General features: G+C 47.5%; 1 protein-coding gene across 3 annotated transcripts in view; it reads right to left on the bottom strand.

The window, feature by feature from the left end:
• Window positions 1–1617: 1617 nt before the first annotated feature.
• Prpf6 (pre-mRNA processing factor 6) overlaps window positions 1618–15819 on the bottom strand; it is a 52882-nt gene continuing 38680 nt past the window's right edge. For 2 of the 3 annotated variants that reach the window (XM_090352671.1, XM_090352670.1), the window contains 10 exons: window positions 14682–14804; window positions 14331–14452; window positions 12393–12531; window positions 10064–10183; window positions 9475–9651; window positions 8448–8581; window positions 7851–7942; window positions 6178–6292; window positions 2589–2715; window positions 1618–1846 (listed from right to left, as the gene is read on the bottom strand). In XM_090352671.1, the coding sequence (XP_090208797.1) occupies window positions 1694–1846; window positions 2589–2715; window positions 6178–6292; window positions 7851–7942; window positions 8448–8581; window positions 9475–9651; window positions 10064–10183; window positions 12393–12531; window positions 14331–14452; window positions 14682–14804 (1302 nt within the window). In that variant the 3' untranslated portion in view covers window positions 1618–1693. The remainder of the gene's footprint in view (window positions 1847–2588; window positions 2716–6177; window positions 6293–7850; window positions 7943–8447; window positions 8582–9474; window positions 9652–10063; window positions 10184–12392; window positions 12532–14330; window positions 14453–14681; window positions 14805–15819) is intronic. The other variant, XR_016538691.1, reaches the window with a different exon arrangement.

The following is a 15819-nucleotide window of genomic DNA, read 5'->3' as shown; positions in this document are numbered from 1 at the left end:
GGAATGGAAGCTGGGATGCACACAGCGAGTCCACCCTAAAGCAACTGGGGAAGAAAAAGCAAGCAGCTATTATAACACATTGCATCTTTCCATTGGGACCTGACAGGAAGCCTCACCAGGGCTTTTTTTCTTCTTTTTTGCCAGTCCTGGGGTTTGAACTCAGGGCTTGGGCATTGTCCCTGAGCTGCTGTTGCTTTTTTTGCAGAAACTAGCATTCTACCACTTGGGCCACAGTGTCATTTCTGGCTTTTTGTTGTTGTTTATATGAGCACTAAGGAATCAACCTAGGGCTTCAAGCAAGGTAGGCAAGCAGTCTGCCACTAAGCCACATTCCCAGCCTCCAGGGTATCCTTTTATGTAACCACTCAATCTCTCCTGGGTTTTTCATGACTTTGGCTGCTTCTTTAGATTGAGTTTCCTGGTACCCTCATGGCTCCTGGATATGAGAAAACAGCAGCTCTTCAAGCCACTCCTGTGGACAGTTGTGTGCAGGGAACCCATGACAACTCCCCTGACTTTGTGTCCAGGTGACCTGCTTAGTATTCACCAATCAGCAGGCCATATCCCACACAGGGTGATGGAGAACAGAAAAGGTGGGCATGCCGGTGCGCACATGGGAGGGGAGTGCTTCTAGGACTCCCTGCTCTCACTTGTGAGGAATAGGCAGTGCAGACGTGGCCTGCCCACCACTGCAGGGTCACTGGGAAACCACAGCTTAGCTTCTGTTCTCTAGGAAGGGGTCTCTGAGAACCATCCCTTCTTACTCAACATGAGCCAACCTGAGCATGGCCACTGCTACCCACTAACCATGACCTCTAATTAGGTGGTCTCTGGCCCATTCCACCCACGCCCTTCCAAGACAGCTGGCTTGTTTCATTTTTTTGTTGTTTTGTCAATCATGGGACTTGAACTCTGGGTGTGGGCGCTGTCCCTGAGCTCTTCAGCTCAAGACTGCCCTATCACTTAAGCCCACTTCCCATTTTCTAGTGGTTAACTGGAGATAAAGAGTCTCACAGACTTTAGTGCCCGGGCTGGCTTTGAATCTTGAACCTTAGCTCTCAGCCTCCTGAGTAGCTAGGATTACAGGTGTGAGGTCTGGCTTCATGTTTTTAACTCAGTACCCATACATACACACACAAAACAACACACACAAAAGAATCTGAGCCCGAGGAAGACAAATGACGTCAGTCACAAGTACTTTAGGATAAAATGCTATAAATTAGCAAAGAGTCACCTACAGGAGAGAGCTCAGAAGAGTGCCATCTTCACAGAGGCCTGGGTGGTGGTGGCCCTGCAATGCCCACCAGTAGAGCACGGTCAGCTATTTGGACAAACTCCAGAGGCCCCAGCTGTCACCACACTAAAGTCTCCAACAGGCTTGGTCCCACTGTTTGTTTCCGCAGCTGTGACTCAGTACCCCCACTCTCTCCACAGCCTGTGTTCCATAAAATCTGTGAGCCCTGGTGTCCCATGACTCCTTCAGGTGCAAATGGGCACCTACAGAAGACCTCTCCAATGCTAGGCTGACTTCCACCCCTTGTAGGTGTAGGTACCCAGACTGGGGAGAAAAGCATGAGCCAAGGAAGGACCAGGAGAAAACAAGAACCCCAGCCCCAACACACTGCATAAAAGCCTTTAATAAAGGTCAGACAGCCCAGGTCCTCATGTGCTCGTCCCTGTGCCACCTCAGCCATCAGAAGGTGTTCTTGATGCGTGCAGCCACCAGCACCAGGATCTCCCCAATCTTCTTCTGCCAGTTGGCGATATCTTTGGACACAGTGCACCACAGCTCGCCGTGCCGGGGTTCGGCGTTCTCACAGCGCTTCCGCACGTCCTCCTGCTGCTCCTGAGGGGAACGGGCCACAGCACCGCAGGGGGCCTCTCAGGGGCTATGTTAGGAGCGCCAACTGCTCCTCTGCACACCCGCCCACAGAACTCAACCTAGCGCCTCCACTTAGCGAGCAAAACCGGATGACCTTCTTCCCCAACCTCAAGACCCAAAACAGGGGTGGGGCATATAGGCCAATACGAGGCTTGAACTCAGGACCTTGGGCTCTTGCATGGCTTTTTCACTCAAGGCTGGTGTATTACCACTGAGCCATACCTTCACTTCTGGCATTTTGCTAGTTACATGGAGATAATCTCACACACATGCCAGGTGCGGTGGCTCACGCCTGCAATCCCAGTTACTCAGGAGGCTGAGACCTGAAGATCGAGATTCAAAGCCAGCCCGGCACTAAAGTCTATGAGACACTTATCTCCAATTAACCACTAGAAAACCAGAAGTAGCACTTTAGGCTCAAAGGCTAGGGTGGTAGCCTTGACCTGAAGGCTCAGGGACAGCGCCCTGGCCCAGAGTCCAAGCCCCACAACTTTTCTGCTGAGGCTGGCTTTGAACCTCATTCCTCAGACTTCAGCCTCCTGAGCTGCTAGGATGACAGACATGAGTCATCCACACCTGGCTAGAATATGTTGGTCTTTGCCATCTCCTGATCCTCTAAGGGATGAGTGGGGCTCCCCTACAGTGTCAAAGGCCAAGGGAAAGAGACAGGAAGGCACCATGGGCTGGTTTGCTTGCAAAGCCTCACCTCTGTGCCATGCTGGAGCTCAAACTTGTAGAAGAAGGCCCAGGCATCCCCCAGGTCGGAGTCAATCTTTACTGTACGGTGGAACCACTCCCGGGCCTTGGTGATCTTTCGCTCACTCCAGAATAGCCTGTTTCAGGAAAAGGGTGATTGATAGTGTCACCTAGGGCCATCCTTACTTATCTGTGTGCACTATCAGCGGTACCCTGAACCCCACCAGCTGTGGGCCCTGCCATGGGATGGGCCAGGAGTAAATGGAGGTCACTCCACACTGTCCTCCAAACCTCTTCTTTTTTCTGTTTTTTAAAAAAAATCTAACAAGAGTGCATCTCTCCCTCTCCATACTACAGATCCACAGCTTTCAGATAAAAAAAAAAAAAAAAAATCTAACGAGAGTGCATCTCTCCCTCTCCATACTACAGATCCACAGCTTTCACAGATAAAAAAAAAATCTAATGAGAGTGCATCTCTCCCTCTCCATACTACAGATCCACAGCTTTCACAGATAAAAAAAAAAAAAAAAAAAAAAATCTAACGGTACTGGAGCTTGAACACTCTTAGCCTTTTTATTCGTCTGATACTCCAACCACAGGTCCACTTCTGGCTTATACTTCTTTTAAAAAGATTTCAACTCCTTAAAAATACTTTTTTTTTTCAGCCGGGCATGGTGGCTCATGCCTGTAATCCTAGCTACTCAGGAGGCTGAGATCTGAGGATCACGGTTCAAAGCCAGCCTGAGTACAAAAGTCAGTGAGACTCTTATCTCCAATTAACCACCAGAAAACTGGAAGTGGCATTGTGGCTCAAGGGGTAGGGTGGTAACCTTGAGCTGAAGAGCTCAGGGACAGTGCACAGTAGAGTTCAAGCCCCACAACCGACCAAAAAAAATTTTTTTTCCCCTTTGGCCCAGGAGTTTGGCCTAGTGGTAGAGTGCTTGCCTAGCATGTACCAAGACCTGGGTTCAATTCCTCAGTATCACATTCATAGAAAAATCTGGAAATGGTGCTGTGGCCCAAGTGGTAGAGTTCTAGCCTTGAGAAAGTCCAGGGACAGTGCTCAGGCCCTGAGCTCAAGCCCAGGACTGAAAAAAAAATTTTTTTTCCCTTTGAAGCCAGGTGATAGTGGCTCATATCCATAATCCTAGCTACTCAGGAGATCTAAGAATCACAACTAAAAGCCAACAGGAGCAGGAAAGACTGTAAGACTCTAACTCAGGGTCTGGGCACTGTCTTTGAGCTTTCCCAAGGTTAGTTCTCTACCAGTGGAGCCACAGTACCACTTCTGGCCTTTCCTGTATACGTGGTATTGGAGAATAGAACCCAGGGCTTCGTGCATACTAGGCAAGCACTCTACCAGTAGGCTATACTCCCAGCCCCAAGTCCATGAGACTCTTACCTCCAATTAACCACCACCAGAAAACTGGAAGTGGCACTGTAATTTAAAGTGGTAGAGTACTAGCCTTCAGTGAAAAGGCTCAGGGCCAGTGCAAAGGCCCTGAATTCAAGCCCCATGACTGAAAATAATAGTAATTTGCCAGGCACTGGTGGCTCATCCCTGCTTCAATTCCTCAGTACCACATACATAGAAAAGGCTGGAAGTGGTGCTGTGGCTCAAGTGGTAGAGCACTAGCCTTGAGAAAGCCCAAGGGCAGGGCTCAGGCCCTGAGTTCAAACCCCAGGACTGGCTAAAAACAAAAAAGGCTCTGATTAGAGATCCTCAGCAGAATACTTGCTAGGTTATTATTCTGCCTTATCTAGCCCCATGAAGATAGATCTCAGCCAGCACCAGAAACTTTGGGCTGCAAGCCGCTCAGTCCAGACTCCAGTAAACGGGCTGGTGTTCCTGTGACTTTGACGTCCCCAAACCAAGCTGAAGTGGACCAGGCTAGAGGTCAGACTCTGGAAGTAAAGGGTCTCTACGGTGCCCTTCCCACAGAGTAGATAAGTGGTGGAAAGGACAGAAAGAGGACAGACAGCAGTGAAGGCAGTGGGCACATAAGGACAGACTCTCTGGCAGGCCTGAAATGTGGGTACTGCTACCCTCCCCACAACTCAGCTCCTCCTTTAGCCAGAAGCACCAAAGCAGCTAGAGCACAGCTAACCCTTCAATTCCAGACAGCTGTTTGAGCTACTCTCAAGTACTGAACAGTGTAACTTCATACTTTGATAACTTGATTGTTTTTTAAGCCTTATGGTATTCTTAATTGCTTGGTGTTAGATAAACTGTGATTTAAAGAGCACAAACTCAAGATAGCAGACACAGAGAACACTGGTTTTGAAAGAGCAAGAAATGACTTATTTACTTTAGCAAAGCCTTTTATAATGTTTTATGGCTGTCATATCTGAGGTCCACACAGTCCCTCTGGGAAGAAGCAGCACAAAGAAGAAAGGAGAAATCCAAAGCAAGCACAAGCCAGACCCTAAGAAGCCCCCTTCCTATGCAAAGGCCACAGGCATCCATGCCAGACCATAAAAATCCAGCGCCCCCTAGAGCATGGCCAAAGATGGCTCAAGGACAGCTCTGTCTCCACAGTTCATCACAGGAAGATGGAGGTAAGGTGGCACAGTTAGGTGCTATACCCTCATGTCACCTGCTAACTACTTCTTCCCCTGCAGACCATGTATCTGCCCTAAGAGATAGTCTCTGGTTGGTCACCTCTGTACTAGAAGGCATCCAGATCGAGGGTTGTTCCCAGGACCAAAGCTGAAAGTGTCTGATTTCTTTTCTTTTCATCTGCACTGGGGCCTGAACTCAGGGCCTGGGCACTGCCCCTGAGCTGCTTTTGTTCAAGTCTAGCACTCTACCACTTGAGCTACAGCACCGCTTCTGGCTTTTTCTGAGTAGTTTGATGAGACAAGAATCTCACTGAAAGGGCTGGGAGCATGATCATGACCTAGTTGTAAGAGAGCTTGCCTCGCATGCATGAAGTCCTGGGTTTGATTCCTCAGTATCACAAACACAGAAAAAGCTGGGGGTGTGCTGTGGCTCAAGTGGTAGAATGCTAGTCTTCAGCAAAACAAGTTCAAGGACAATGTCTGTCTAGGCCCTGAGTTCAAGTCCTAAGACTGGCCAAAAAAAAAAAAAGAAGAATCATCTCACTGACTTTCTTGCCTGGGTTGGCTTCAAACTTCGATCCTCGGATCTCAGCCTCCTGATTAGCCACTGGCACCTGGCCTGATTTTTTTACTCTAAGAAATGAAAACAAATTTCTTGGCTAAAACCCCTTAAGGCAAAGGCTTTGCTTATTAAATTCTAGGTTATGTAATCCAGGCTGTGTGTGGTACAAACTGAAATGTGGAAGTCAAAGACAGATTGAGGAAGGACACTGAGGAAGGGCCACCTGAAATGGCCTCTCCAAGGAGAGGGAGTGACCTAGAGGGAGTGCACACATGAGATGGGCAGGGAATGTCTTATGGCTTCTGTCTAGCAACATACTGACCCAAAAGACTGAGGCAGAGCTCCTCAAGTCAAGTACCAGGGGCCTATCCTGCTGAAATGCACAAGTTAGCACAGGCTAGGAGAGGCAGAGATGCTGGCAAAAGGCCGAATCAGGACCCTTGAGGTCACTAACCCCAAGAAAACTTCTACTCACTTGGCCACAGCCAGGAGCACATGGGGGTCATGCTCACACTTCTTCAGGGCATCTACACTCTTGGTCTTTCTCTGGGGTCTTGCCTCGAGGAAGACAGCTTCTGACCACAGAATGCCTGAAATTCAGAACAAAGACCTGGTGATCTTCAGTCTCACTTCTGGTTCAAAACACGTCCACCTTAACAAGTTGCCCTGAGTGAGAGAGGCCTACTTCGGGTCAGCCATAAAGGTCCCATATTTCCACTCACCCGGCTGCCTCCCCTGACAGTGCAGACTGGACAGAGTTCTGGACCATACCCAAAGGCATCAACAACCTTCACAGTTTCACTCTTACTGACTCAGGAAAACACACAGAAGAAAATGGAATCCAAAGCAGTATTATTAAATTAAAACACAGGAGACAGCTAGGCATTAGTAGCACCTATTTGAAATCCCTAAACATAAGAGGTTGGGGCAGGAGGTTCACAAGTTAAAGGCCCAGCCTGGACTATAAAGCAAAATCCTATCTCAAAAATAGAAAGTAAGGGCCAGGAGTTTGGCCTAGTGGTAGAATGGTTGCCTAGCATGCACAAAGACCCGGGTTCGATTCCTCGGTACCATAAACACAGAAAAAAGCCAGAAGTGGTGCTGAGGCTCAAGTGGTAGAGCTCTAGTCTTGAAAAAGTCCAAGGACAGTGCTCAGGCCCTGAGCTCAAGCCCAGGACTGGAGAAAGAAAGAAAGAAAGAAAGAGAGAGAGAGAGAGAGAGAGAGAGAGAGAGAGAGAGAGAGAGAGAGAGAAAGAGAAAGCAAGCAAGCAAGCAGGCAAGCAAGCAGGCAAGCAGGCAGGCAAGCAGGCAGGCAAAGCAAGCAGGCAAGCAAGCTGCACACAGTGGTTCATGCTTGTAATCCTAGCTATTCAGGAGGCTAAGGGCCGAGATCGAAGGATTGTGATTCAAAAGCCAGCATGGGCACTAAAGTCTGAGAGACTCTTATCTCCAATTAACCACCAGAAAATCAGAAGTGGCACTGTGGCTCAAGAGGTAGGGCAGTAGCCTTGAGCTGAAGAGCTCAGAGACAATGCTCAGGTCCAGAGTTCAAGCCCCAAAACCGAGTTAAAAGGAAAAAAAAAAAAATGCTGGGCTTGGTGGCTCATGCATGGAATCTTAGCTATTCAGGAGGGTGAGATCTGAGGATCAAGGTTCAAAGCCAGCCCAGACAGCCCGGGAACAAAGGGGCCTGAGACTCTTATCTCCAACTAACCTCTAGAAAATGGAAGTAGGGCTTGGCTCAAGGGTAGGGCAGTAGTCTTGAGTTGAAGAGCTCAGGAACAATGCCCAGGCCCAAGGGTAGGATGGTAACCTTGAGCTGAAGAGCTCAGGGACAGCACCCAGGAGTTCAAGCCCCATGACCCACAAAAATCAAAACAACAACACAAAACATTGCTTATAGAATGCTGGTGGGGGCTCATACCTGTAATCCTAGCTACTCCAGGAGGCTGAGATCTGAGAATCAAGGTTCAAAGCCAGTCTGGGTGGGAAGTTTGTGAGACTCTTATCTCCAATTAATGGCCAGAAAACTGCAAGTGGAGCTGTGGCTCTAAGTGGTAAAGCATTTTTAGCCTTGAGCAAAAGAAAGCAGCGGCATAGCACCCAGGCTACTGCTTGCTGAGTCTTGGGAGTCAAGGAGTTTCTTACCAGAGCTGGGACACTCCTGGAGAGCTTTGGCCATGAGTGTGTTGGCAATGTTCTTGAGCCCTGCACGATACTCCAGTCTCACAGACTCCAACCTGAGGAGACAGACCAGAGACTACATCCAAGCCCTACCTATCTACAACCTAACACCCCCTTTCTATTCCTAATAGCCATCTATTTTCTGAGACAAGGCTACTGTGTTCAGTCTGGTACTCGATGTAACTGGGGTTGGCCTCAAACCCATGATCCTTCCTCCCTTAGCCTCTCTAGTGCTAAGATTATAGCAGGTGTGAACCCTCACACCTGCTCCTGCTAAGTTCGTGCCCCTGAAGGCCGTCTGTGTCACGTCTCTCCTGGAATCTACTCTCTCAGCTTCATCCCTTACTATCAGCTCCTTGTTTCCCCAGTGTTTTCTATTAGAAGCCCACCTACCATCTAGCCCCAGCTCTCTCAAGGCAGTGACCTGATTCTGCATGGCAGCCAGTACCTGCTGCCCCATCCCCCAAGGGAATGTGGATGTGTGTGACCCAGCGACATGAGGGAAGAGCTGTGTGAGGACAGCACCCGATGGCAGGGCTAGACCAGCAGCCCAGGACTCACCACAGCCCAGGATTCTTTGGGTTCTTCAAACGTGACTTCTCCAAAATGGCTCGAGCACGGGTCAGCTGCCCAATCTTCTCCTCAAGCCGGGAGAGCAAGAGCCAGAGGGGTGTGGAGTGGGGACATTTCTTCAACTGTGGACAACCAACCCAGTAAGAAAGGTACTCAGGACAGGCACAGAAGCTCACACCTGAAATCCTAGCTATTCAGGAGGCTGAGATCGGAAAATCAAGGTTCAAAACCAGCCAGGACATTAAAGTCCATGAGACTCTTACCTCCAATTAACCACTAGAAAACAGGAAGGAGCACTGTGGCTCAAGGGGGTAGTGTGGTAGCCTTGAGCTGAAGTGCTCAGGGACAGTATCCAGACCCAAAGTTCAAGTCCCATGACTGACCAAAATAAATGAATGAATGAATGAATGAATGAAAGAAAGAAAGAAAGAAAGAAAGAAAAGAGGGCCGGGAGTTTGGCCTAGTGGTTAAAGTGCTTGCCTAGCATGCATGAAGACCGGGGTTCGATTCCTTGGTACCACATACATAGAAAAAAGCCGGAAGTGGTGCTGAGGCTCAAGGGGTAGAGCTCTAGCCTTGAGAAAGTCCAAGGACAGTGCTCAGACCCTGAGCTCAAGCCCAGGACTGGCAAAAAAAAAAAAAAAAGAAAGAAAGAAAAGAAAGGTACTTAGCTGGTGTCCATGAAAGACTGCACGAGCTGTGATTGGCTTCATCTGAGAATATTGCAGGACGGGTCTAAACAGCCCTGCTCTTGGGCTTTCACAGATGGAACTGTGCTAAATACATGTCTAAGTGTGCAGGTGCATAAGGCATGCAGGCATCACTTTAGCTGTATGACATGCTTCTCAAGTACAGGGTGTAAAACTTGGTCCAAGGAAAAATACAGAACCTACAGCGAGGAAAGCAAGGTGTGGCCCTGACCACTGGAACTCTAACTGTCCTCAGGGTTGGGGGACAATGACTAGCTCCAAATATCGAGCTTCCTGGGGTGAGCTGTTTCGGGGCAGACACTTACCCCCTGATTGTAGGCCTCCCGAGCCTTTTCCATCAGCTCCCCCTGCTCTTCAATCTGCCCCTTCATCATCCATAGCTTGGGAAAGTCCTCATAGTGCTTCAAGGCCTCCTCACATAGCTCTTGTGCAGCCTCGATGTTCCCCAGAACCCACTCCAGCTTCACAGACTTCATGAACACCTGCAAAGCAAACCAACACTGTTGCACACGGGAGTTGCTTCTATAGCACCTTCCACCTGTCTGGGTAGGAAGCACCTTTGTGACACATGTTCCACACTGCAGCTCATTTTCTGCCCTTCGATTACTTATAAGGTTTTCACAGATTTCTCATGTATACAAAAACTGAGGGAAAAGAATGAACAGCTATCAGAACAAGTTATGAGACTTGCTAATTAAAACTATTGTTAAATATACAGACCAACAGAATAAAATAGGAAAAAAAAAAAAAAGGATGCATTCCTAAAGCCTAATAACAAACGTGGGCGGTAGCCTCAACACATTCCTTCCTGGCAAGTGAGCGTGGCTCTCACTAGGTCCACATTTGCATCAAGGCAACCCTGTGACCCTGTCCCATCCACCTGTCCCCACTTACTCGGGCAGTGGGTGCACTGCTCCGTGCTTTGGCAAGTAGTCTCCGGGCACGCTCATACTCATTGTTCTCTGACTCCAGTTTCACAGCTGCCAGCCAGATCTCCTCACTGTTGGGGTTGGCCTGCAGGGCAAGCATAGAAGCATCAATAAGGCTCAAAATAAAAGTGACCAGGGCTAGGATCACATTTAATAAAAACCAGGTGGCCCAGGAACTGAGCCAGGTTTTACTCTACTACAGGACTTGTATGGTCCAAACCCGGCTCAGACTAGATGACAGGACATTTCCAGCCACAAACCCAGGATCACCTGAAAACATATCTGTTTTCACTCTAGTACACAGCATTATGAATAGCAGCTGTAGGGGCAGGAGTTTGGCCTAGTGGTAGAGTGCTTGCCTACCATGCACAAAGACCCGGGTTCAATTCCTCGGTACCCCACATATATAGCAAAAAGCTGGAAGTGGTGCTGAGGCTCAAGTGGTAGAATGCTAGCCTTGAGAAAGTCAAGGACAGGGTTCATGCCCTGAGCTCAAGCCTAGGACTGGCAAAAAAAAAAAAAAAAAAAAAGAATAGCAGCTGTAGAGCCATCCACACAAGACATTCACAGCTTCTCAAAGACTCTGAGTGGGTCACATAAGTAAGACATGTAAGGGTATGCCAGCCAGAGCAGAAAAGTCCATGGGACTATTATTTCCAATTAATGAGCAAAAAAGAAGGACGGAGAGCTGTGTCTCAAGCAGCAGAGCACTAGCCTTGAGCAAAAAAGCTTAGGAACAGCACCCAGGCATACATGTGTAACCCAGCCACACCGAACCCCATTCCTTCCTCTCAGCTTCCCTAGTGTACCCACATGAGCAGGGAAGATAAGATGCCCAGCATATTGCTGATGAGGTAGAGTTTAGGGAACACAGAACTATGCTTTGAAAGTCTCCTTGGAGCTAATACTGTACTAATCATTGCAGCCACTCACTGCCCTCTACAAGACAGCCACCTCACAGACCTAATAAGCAGCCCCATGGTAACAGGCAAGGAAAGCCACCTCAGGGATTTCTGTGTGTCACAGCATGAAGTATAGCAGGAGTGACCAGACACATAGGAGGTCAAAATCTATTCTGTTTAGCATTGTCTCCACTTCTGAGTTCTCTTGAAGAAGTAGGTGGAACAAAAGAATGACCCAGGCCAATCCTTCCTGTGGTATTCTAATAACACCAAGCTTTATTATGTTAGCCTGGACTACAATAGAAGACTGACACTCACAAATGAAGAGTATGCCATAAAACCACTGAACACTCACATTCTCATAAACTACTAGAATACTGCATGTGACAATAAAAATTTAAATAAGGTACTTTAAAAATATTCCATAAGCTGGGCATCAGGAGGCTAGAATATGAAGACTGTGGTTCAAAGCCAGCTGGGGCAGAAGTCTTTGAGACTATTTTCTCCAATTAATCACCAAAAGGGCAGCAAGTGGAGTTGAGTCTCATTTACTAGAGCATTAGCCTTCAGCAAAAAAAACCCTCAGCAATGGCACCCAGGCCCCTAGTTCAAGCCCCAAAACTGAAACCAAAATATAAACAGCATTTCAGCTGGACACTGGCCAATCACACCTGCTACTTGGGAGGTCGAGATCTGAGGATTACAGTTTGAAGGCAACCCAATCAGAAAGTTTTGTTAGACTCTTATCTCCAATTAATCACTATTGAAAAAAAATCCAAGGAGGCTGAGATCTGAGGATCTTGGATCAAAGCCCGCCAGAAGGAAAGACTGTGAGACTCATCTCCAATTAATCACTTGAAAACTGAAAGTGGGGCTGGGGCTCCAGGGGTAGGGCAATAGCCTTGCACTGAAGAACCCAGGGACAGCACCCAGGACCAGAGTTCAAGCCCCATGACCAACAACAACAACAAAAAAACAGAAGTGGAGCTATGGCTCTCATGTAGAAGAGCTCTAGCCCCTGAGTTCAAGTACCAATACTGGCACTCACAAAAAACACTTCATACCTTACAACAGTCAGGCTTGGCAAGTCTAATTGAAAGGAGCTCCACTTATTCGGGTCTATAGGAATGTAGGTAACCCATGTAAGAGTTGTGTCCTTTGTTCCGGAAGGTCTAGCCAGTGGTCATACTGAATGGTAGTGACTAAAAAGTCAATGTTCCTCACTGGGCTGCTCTTTTGTCCTTGACCCCACAGTCCTGGCCACCCATGGGGTCCAATGTCCCTAGACCATGTACACCTCAAGACCATGCCTGGGGGAAGTTCTCAGGCACCAGTGGTAGCAAGCTGGGTCTTCATGTACAGCCCTTCTAGCATAGGCAACCTTTCACTCACCTGAAAGGCCAGAGCCAAGATGCTCCTTGCAGCAGGTACATCCCCAGCTAGCCACTTAGACTTTGCACCCATGAGCCACAACACCTCTGCCTTTGGACAGTGGGCAACAGCTCTCTGTAGAAGTGCTTCCAGAGACTCCCTGCAAGACAGAGGCCATGATCACCAGAGCCAGGGCCATAAACCAGAGCACACAGAGCAGCCACAGCTGAAAAGACAGTTACTATTCCAAAGTTCGGCACTATAAATGATTTACCTGATTTTACAATGAGGTAAGTGTGGGGAAATCGTTTCTCTCCATTAAGAGTCTAAAATCAACTACTGAAGAGGGTTTTACAAAGCATCACATTGTTTAAATAGCAGCGCCTTTTATAGCCTGTGTCCTGGAGGCCCTGATAATGTGGAATTCTTGAACCCTAAAAGATATCTCCGGATCCAATGATTTAAAAAAAAAAAAAAATTTAGGCTCCTGAGTCTGTTCTGGCATCCCAAAAAAGTATTTATTGAAAGCAAGTGATTTTAGGTCACTACTAAGCAAGAATACTGCCAGCCTTGGGGAGCAGGTGTAAAAATCCCTGGACTCTCTTTGGCTTACACTGATGACTTCTGTAGGCCTCCGAACATACACAAAGGTAACAGGACAATAAGTAGGCCCAAAGCCAAACAACATGGAACTTGGTCAGGTTCCATGCTAGTGCAATATCATGCTCCCCAAAGTCCTAGACCTAGCTCTAGGTCTTCACCATCATTTTATGACTCAGCACCAAGGAGAAAGCAGGGTGGTAAGACAGAATTGACCACTGAGCCTCTGCGTGAGCAGTATGTACACTCAAGCTACGAGCTCAACTCAAGGCTGTCAGGCTGACTATATAGATAAGTGACATTCTATAGGGTGAGCCATCAAGATCAGTTCAAAACGTCCCCTTACCCCTAAGGAGTCAATGTTGAAACACCAAACCAGCTGGCAGGGGAGAAAAAGTCCTTAAAGAGACTGATATTAAACAATGCCAAAAAAGAAAAGGCTCAGTGTGCCCAGCTGCAGCCTCAGTAAAACCAGCAGGGCCTATACCCACCAGCACAGGGAGCACCACATTACAGAAGAGGACCCAGGAGAAGATGGATGGAGGATGTCTGGAGTAAGCCTGATGCCCTGGAGAGTTACCCATTTAAAAACAAGAAAACGCAATGCCTAATTTAATCAACATTTATAGCCAATAAGGCAGACCCAAAAGGTTTTTTCAATTAAGGCACACAATTGAAGAGAATTATCAAGGACCTCCTCTGTGTACAAAACCAACCAAAACCCAGAGTCAGCACAACTCAAATGAAAAACAGCTTGTATGGACCTAGACATTATACCGCCCACAGCTGAAGTGCCCTGGTACCGGTGCCCTGGTACTGACCACATTGGCTCCAGCCTAAAGCTTGCACCCAGGCACTCCTAAAGTGCCGTGGGGCACTTGGGTAAGGCAGGCCTCCTTGATGCCTTGTTTTCCAACTATAAATCAGTGATAATCCTATCACAAAAGGGCTATAAAGATCCAGCTGCGAAGTTCCAAGGACCATAAAAGCTTTTTGCTCTCACCACAGAGGGTGAGCAGCACTTGAAGATCTTTGGGAAAGTGAGGTTTAAATTCTGAAGCAGGACTGGGAATGTGGCTTAGTGGCAGAGTGTTTGCCTAGCATGCATAAAGCCCTGGGTTCGATTCCTCAATACATAGAAGAAAACAGAAGTGGCACTACGTGGCTCAAATGGTAGAATGCTAGCCTCGAGCAAAAGAAGCTCAGAGACAGTGACCAGGCCCTGAGTTCAAGTCCTGGGACTCCCAATAAATATACTAACAAATAAATATTAAAATAAATAAATAACTTCAAGACTAGACAAACAGGAATTGGAGGTAGAGGTTTAATTACACAGAGGCCCTGAGTCCGGGGACATACCTGGTGCCATGGTTCTTCTCAAAGTATGCAGCTCGTAGCCACACACTCTTCTTACTAGGGAACACCTGCAGGGCATAGGCATAGATGGCTCGTGCACACTCCAGGGCATTATGGGCCACACACTAGAACAGAGAGAAGGCCATGAGGAAGAACAGTCCAGCAATGCAATGGAGCAGATGGTATGATGTCCCCTCTAGCTTTTTAGGGCTCACGGTAATGGCATGTTCTAGAAAGTGCACAATGGCGGCTGATCCATAGGAACCACAATCCAGGACAGGGACATGACCTCTAAAACAAGCCTGTGGGGCTGCCTACCAGACTACCCTTAGCAGATCACAACAGCAAACTCACACTATCAGCATCTTCCATCCATGTGTGCTTCCGATCTTCTTCTTCAATCCCAATCCCAATCACAGCTCGCATGACAGCCTGGCAGGTGGCCACACTTCCGGCCCTGTCACACTCTTCAGCATCCTGAAAAAGTAACACAAAATTCTGGTGTTTTGGGGGGCTGGAAGCGTAGCCTACTGGTACAGTGCTTGCCTAGCATGCACGAAGCTGTGGGTCCAATTCCTTAATACCACATACACAGAAAAAGCTGGAAGTGGTACTAGCCTTGAGAAAGCCTAAGGACAGTACCCAGGCCCTGAGTTCAAGCCCCAGGACTGGCAAAAAAATAAAATAATAATTCTGGTGTTTTTTGTTTTGTTATGGGGCTTTGAACTCAAGGCCGGGGCACTGTCCCTGAGCTCTTCAGGTCAAGACTAGCATTCTACCACTTGAGCCACAGCATCACTTCCTGATGATTTTTCTTTACAGTATTTCTTTACTTTGTAGTACTGAAGACAAGACACTTAAGTATGTTAAGCTCGACATGATGGTGCACACCTGTGATCTCAGCAGTAAGGTGGCTGAAGCAAAAGGAGAGCAAGTGTAAGGCAAGACCATATCTCAAACACAAAATAAAATAATAATAGACTGGGAACTTGTGGATCACACCTATAATCCTAGCTACTCAAGATGCTGAGATTTGAGGATCATAGTTCAAAGCCAGCCTGGGCAGAAAGTCCATGACCCTCTTATCTCCAATTAACCACCATAAAACTGGAAGTGGCACTGTGACTCAGGATCCCCATAACTGATGGAAGATAAGGAAAGAAAGAAAGAAAGAAAGAAAGAAAGAAAGAAAGAAAGAAAGAAAGAAAGAAAGAAAGAAAGAGAGAGAGAAAGAAAGGAAGGAAGGCAGGCAGGCAGGCAGGCAGGCAGGCGGAAAGGCCACTGAGATCAAACCACAATAATGCAAAAAAAAAAAAAGTACAATACTTGATACAGCAATTTCATCTTAGATAATTCATCTTCTGAATACGGTAAAAACAAACTTTGCAACTATGAATATAGAACAAGAAATCTTGTAAAAATTATTTGGGGGAAGGATGAAGTAAAAAAGGGTCTGAGATTGGTTGGAATACATTGTAAACATGTAGAAATG

Source organism: Megascapheus bottae, chromosome 18 (assembly GCF_031878675.1).
Source record: "Megascapheus bottae isolate mThoBot1 chromosome 18, mThoBot2.hap1, whole genome shotgun sequence".
NCBI lineage: Eukaryota > Metazoa > Chordata > Mammalia > Rodentia > Geomyidae > Megascapheus > Megascapheus bottae.
The sequence above is the reverse complement of the archived record's forward strand: the minus strand, read 5'-3'. Positions and strand labels throughout refer to the sequence as shown.